This window comes from Mesoplodon densirostris, chromosome 2 (genome assembly GCF_025265405.1).
Source record: "Mesoplodon densirostris isolate mMesDen1 chromosome 2, mMesDen1 primary haplotype, whole genome shotgun sequence".
Taxonomy (NCBI): Eukaryota; Metazoa; Chordata; class Mammalia; order Artiodactyla; family Ziphiidae; genus Mesoplodon; species Mesoplodon densirostris.
This window is the reverse complement of record NC_082662.1, coordinates 126,334,611-126,340,610: the sequence shown is the minus strand read 5'-3', so window position 1 is coordinate 126,340,610 and position 6,000 is coordinate 126,334,611. Positions and strand designations below refer to the sequence as shown.

Genomic DNA, 6,000 nt, shown 5'->3' with positions numbered 1-6,000 from the left:
GAAAAGAGAACGTGTGGTTGGAGAAGGCAGAAGAGGAGGAAACGCATTATTTGAAGAGAAGAATAAACCAGGCATTACAACCCTTCTGCAAATTAGTGCTGTTACTTCTGGGGTCCATCTGCTTTTATCCCCCCGCCCCCTTCAGTTAAGAAACCTTGGCTTGAGGGCCAAGAGACAGCCCCCTACAACTGGACACCCTTCTGGGTTGGAAGACCTTTTGGATGTAGCGTTGGTGGAACGTTTAGATACTCTCCTCTGGAAAAGCCACCATGAATTCGGTAGCTGGGAATAAAGAGAGGCTTGCAGTTTCCACCAGGGGCAAGAAATATGGGGTAAGTTGTGATGGGTATAATGCGGAGACGCGTTACCGGACTCTTCCCGGCCAGGGTTCCCCTTTCCGGGTAACGTGCAGCCAGGGCAGGGGGGCCCCGAGCTCTCCTCCCGCTGCTGAGGCGCCTCGGCTGGGCCAGCCCGGCGTGCGCGCGCGGAGGCGGGTCCGCCAGCAACGACGCCAACGCACTCGCCTTGCCCTCGGAATTTTTGCAGCCCTCTCGTTCCTTCTCTTCCCTGCATCCCTAACTTTTGCAGCGTTCCTGCACTTCCAAGCAGAGTTAAGCCGAATGGGAGGGTCTCCCACGATTTCTCTGCTGTTCTTAAGGGACCGTTTTCCTGGAGCCGGGAGAACCTTTCATTTACCTTCAGGATCCGGAGGGCCTTGCCCTGAATGAATAAAAATCCAAAAGTCATAGGCCCCCCCCCCCCGCCCCCCGTCGTCCAGGATCTTAAAAGTGAGCTTCTGCTGGGATGGGTGCCGAGTTCAAAAGCGCGGGGAGCTGAATCCGTGGGTTCCTCTGCAGAAACCATCGAAATTCCCTGAGCGAGTGAGCCCCTCTCCTCCAAACCGGAGGAGTCAGCCGCCTCCCGGGAACCGGTGTAGGGGTCACCCGGGCGACGGGGATTCACTTAAACACAATTAACCAGACATATGGAGGCAGATTTGGCCGCAGGGCTCAGAGCGGTCCCTAACGTGCGCCCGTGGGCGCTCGGCCGGGTCCTCGGTGGCGCGCAGGTCCCCGGGCAGGCGGGAGGGCGGCCCTGGGCAGGGGCGCGGGAGCCAGCCGCCCTGCGGCCCCTGACACCGTGTGTCTCCCCCGCAGGTGAATGAAGTCTGCTCGCCCACCAAGCCCGCGGCGCCCTTCTCCCCGGAAAGCTGGTACCGGAAAGCATACGAAGAGTCGCGCGCCGGGAGCCGCCCCACTCCCGAGGGCGCGGGCTCGGCGCTCGGCTCGTCCGGGACGCCGTCCCCCGGCTCGGGCACCTCGTCCCCGAGCTCCTTCACGGGCTCCCCGGGCCCCGCCTCCCCGGGCATTGGCACCAGCTCTCCTGGCTCCCTGGGCGGCTCGCCAGGTTTCGGCACGGGCTCCCCGGGCTCGGGCAGCGGCGGCGGCTCCTCCCCCGGATCGGACCGCGGCGTCTGGTGCGAGAATTGCAACGCCCGCCTGGTGGAGCTGAAGAGGCAGGCTCTGAAGCTGCTCCTCCCGGGGCCCTTTCCCGGCAAGGTGAGCGCCGCCGGGGACAGGGCTGGGCGGGCAACAGCTGCGCGCCTCGCCGCGGCCGTGGGTCGGGGGACCTGCAGCGCTGCGCGCTGCTCGGTTCCGGAGAAGGCGCTGGCCGAGCCGGGTCAGCTCCCGGCCTCGGGGGCGACCTGCGCGTCTCCCCCCGCCAGACCTTCCCCGGGCGCAATGCTTGGATGGTGCGTACGCGGTTCCAGGCCTCGCCGCCCACCGGGGCTGCCCAGGTTATTCTTCCTGCTGCCCTCCACTCCTCAGAGTGCCCTTTCTGTGCCCCCAGCACTCGCCCATCCATCCCGTTGGTCCCGCGCGGTGCTGCCTTCGCCCGAGACCCTCTTCCCGCGCGTCCACAGGCCTTTGCTGCGTCGCAGGCCGGGGACACGCTGACACCAGCTACTGAGATTCTTTCCTTTCCGCGCCCCGCTGCCGGGGCGACTCCTTAGATTTTTCTCCCCACCCCCATACGTGATCATTTACAAAAATGTCGGAGGGAGTAGTAAAAGCGGGCTGATAATTAGGGAGTTGGCATTTCCCATTGCCTATTTGTGGTCCTTCCTTCCCAGGGCTACCAAAACAGAAACACATATTGGAAAGTCAGCATTTCCCCCTAACCTCTGTGTGTCTATCAGAGGAAGATTAAGGGGTGAGTAGTTCTTTGAGCGGGGCTCCCTCCTGCCTGCACCAGTGCTGAGCACGTTGTTTCCTCCATGGCAACCCTGCCAGCGTTGTGTGTGTCCCCAGAGTGTAACACAGTGCAATTGTATTTGCACTGTTCGGCCTAAGTACTATCAAATGATAATATTTACTCTTTCACTTCAAAGAGGTTTTATCAGTGCTTAGAGAGAAATATCAAGAAAACAGCGTGAATTGCTGTAGAGAATTCTGACACTGTTCAGTGGCACTTTCTGATTTATATACTTCTGTGACTTTTGAAGTGAAATGTGATTTTGAGTAGTGGAGTTTAGGAATAGCTGCATCTGCTTGCCGTTTCTGCTTATCCAAATATACACACATTGATCTTTTCATACGCAAGGGTTAAATTAAACAAATACCCGCAGGAGTTGTAAAATTTTAAATGTGGAAAATTGCCACCAAGAGAATTGGTTTTATGAATCCCGAATTTATCTCAAGAATAATTAACTTGTAGATTGTTGTCAGTATGCCATTTTCGTAGTTTCATAATAAATCTTTCAGGACAGCCCTAAAAATAAATCTCAGGGACTCTAAAAGTTTATTTCACTCTTGCATGCCATATCTTCTGACTTAACACTCTCTTCACTCACAGATTTATTTACTCTTGTGATTGTTTATCAATATTATTTGATTATCTACTACACTCAAGGAACTGTGTTAGGCACAGCAATAAAATAACAGGTACGCACAGTCCTTGTCCACATGGAGCTTATATTCTAATGGAGGATACAGACATTAACCACAAAATGCACAATTCATAATTTGTTTCCATTTGCGGTGAGTGTTACAGAGGAAGAGTGTGGGATGCTGTCTGTATAACCAGACTAGACCAGCTGATAAATTTTGAAGAACTTCGGTTCTTTTTTTTTTTAAGTCTCTTTTTAAAATTAATTAATTAATTATATTTATTTTTGGCTGTGTTGGGTCTTCGTTTCTGTGCGAGGGCTTTCTCTAGTTGCGGCGAGCGGGGGCCACTCCTCATTGCGGTGCGCGGGCCTCTCACTATCGCGGCCTCTCTCGTTGCAGAGCGCAGGCTCAGTAGTGGTGGCTCACGGGCCTAGTTGCTCCGCAGCATGTGGGATCCTCCCAGACCAGGGCACGAACCCGTGTCTCCTGCATTGGCAGACAGACTCTCAACCACTGCGCCACCAGAGAAGCCCAAGAACTTTGGTTCTTAAAGATATATTTTGGCAATCCTAGTAAGTTGCAGCCTACCAATTTATTCTAGAACATTCTTGCGGACCTGTTCTTACAGTAGCTTCTTTGTGTTGTTGAATGCTCCGTGTTTGCAAAGGTAAATTAAAATATATTCTTTTCATAAAAGTGGAGGGAGGAAAGGAAACCTATAGGAAGAAGACACAAATGTTGAGACTTAAATGCATCCATCATGTTTTGTGGAGTCATGTGACAAAGCAGATTTTTGGCTTTGTTGAAGCAGCCTGGAAAATTCATTCACAGTGCAATAGGAGGCAGCCTGATATATTTGGCAGTTTTATTTATGTGATGAAATAAAAGTGATGCTGGGAAACTGATTCTATTATCAGAGCGATGGCTCCAGAGGAAACGTTGGATCTGGGGAACCTCGGTGCTCTACACCAATTTAAAGTGACCCAGGCACATCTAGAGAAGAGCTGTCAGCCTTGGGGACAGTCACATGGGGTCACTTTAAGTGCTCACATGAATTTGCCTGGAGTTTAAGATGTGATGTAGCACAGTGAAACATGACCTGTGGTGTAGGGGAGAGCATAAGACTTAGCCAGAAACAAGGGCTGTTCGGATGACCTTGTTGTTAGTAATGAGGTATGGGGCCAGAATTTTAACTACCAATCCTCTGCCTGTCTCTGGGAATAATAATTTTAGGGTTTTTTTCTTTTTTAAGTATTGATACCCTCAGGTAATATTTCCATTACACCTTTAAAGTTTGCAGCATTTTTTTTCAAAGTTTGCAGCATTTTAACCAAACAAATGTTCTGTTCTCTCAAGCACCATGGATGGAGGCCCATGTAACTCCAGCACAAGGCCTTTCTTCTTCCCTGAGCCAGATTTATGAGCAAACTGTGGACCTCCGTAGCCCTCAGGCACAGAAGGAGTTAAGTTTCATTAGAACAAGTGAGGTCATTGTGACTCCAACATGTAGTTTGCCCTGAAGAGTAAGGGTCTGGAAGATAAAGGCATGTTTTGGGGAGGTAATTAGCAAAAATCATCTTTGTAATTCAGTTAAGATGCTTAGCTGTATTTGGGGACTCTTTTCTTACATAGAGTATTACATTCTGTGAGGTGGTATTAAAAGTCTCCTCGGTAGGCATTTAAAAGTCAAAGGCAGAATAGTACATCCAAGAACCTTATAATTTTACGGGGGATTTGGTTTTAGTTCTTTCTCTACCACCGTTATTTTGTGACAGTGAGTAAATCAGTTTTCCTCTGTATTTTAACTTTCCCATTAATACACTAAGGAAAAAATGATTCAGACTCTAGAGGATCTTTTAAATGATTAGAATGTCAAAAAAATTACTTTAGATGAGGCTTGAAAAGTGTTTCCATTCTTTAGAGAAAGAGGTGAAGGTTTATCTTTTTTTTTTTTTTTTTTTTTTTGCCACACCGCGGAACTTCCCTGACCAGGGATCGAACCTGCACCCCCTGCAGTGGAAGCGTGGAGTCTTAACCACTGGACCACCAGGGAAGTCCAAGATATGAAGGTTTATGATTATTAACTAGAGAAGATTCTATGGGATTTATGTTTTACAGAATTTAGGGCTTTTCTTGCAAAATATTATCCACTTTCAGTTTCTGATTTCATCAGTACATTTCCCAAATATCATTTTGCCATATGAATTCTCACATCATGCCCACTGGTAGGTAGCCAGCGCTGTTGAATTCCCCCAGTTTTGTCTCTGAAACAGTTGGCTAAGGAGGGGAGGTAACGTGCTGGCGGGCCCATGCAGGGGAGTCGGGCTGGTCCCAGGAGTTAGACAGTGGCTCTAGTGGCCTGAGGCGTGACCACCCAGTTCCGAGCACTCTCAGTACTAGTCATGTCCACTGGAGAATGAGACTTCATGGCAGAAGGTTACATGGCTCGGAAGTTTCTAGCTTAGGTAACTGGGTGGGTGGGGTAATGTTAACTGAGGCAGGAAATGGGAGGAGATACAGATTTGGGGGGAGCTCATAGAGAAAGATGATAATGGATTTGGAAGAGATAGAGAATAAAGGCAGATTTAGGAATGAAACAGACTGAGGAATATAGAAGGGACAACTGTGAGCTCACATGACTCTTAACGATGCCCTGGATCCAACCTTTCAAATAGCAACTCACCTGAGTGAGTCAAGATTTTTGCCTGGTGACAGACTGTAAACCATTTGGATTGACTTATTACTTCAGTCAGTAAAAAAAGTACTTATTGGGTTTATATCATTTCTTTTCTAGGGCTAGTAAGTGGAAGCGGTCAGATAAAAGGAAAGAATGTGGTTTTGTAAACTGTTGGGATTTTAAGTGAAATCAGTCCTCTTACCCATTGTAGTGTCCCACTGTGTAAATATAAAACCATTTCATATCCATTGGCCAGAGCATCTTTCCTGTTTTATACACAGTCAAGGCACAAAGCCAGAAATGCGGGCCAAGGAACGAATCTCCCATTTGGGGGCTATCCTAGATCATTTCGAGATCTGTTACAGAACCTTTGAATTGACAGCATAAGCCCTATGAAACATCAGCCCCAAAGAACTCCCTGGGGTAAGTAGA

The 6,000-nt window shown here is 49.3% G+C and overlaps 1 protein-coding gene across 1 annotated transcript in view; it reads left to right on the top strand.

Annotated features, from left to right (window-relative positions):
* The first annotated feature begins 263 nt into the window (after nucleotides 1–263).
* KIF26B (kinesin family member 26B) overlaps nucleotides 264–6,000 on the top strand; it is a 480,495-nt gene continuing 474,758 nt past the window's right edge. The window contains exons 1-2 of the mRNA XM_060088379.1: nucleotides 264–332; nucleotides 1,158–1,559. Of these exons, the coding sequence (XP_059944362.1) occupies nucleotides 270–332; nucleotides 1,158–1,559 (465 nt within the window). The 5' untranslated portion in view covers nucleotides 264–269. The remainder of the gene's footprint in view (nucleotides 333–1,157; nucleotides 1,560–6,000) is intronic.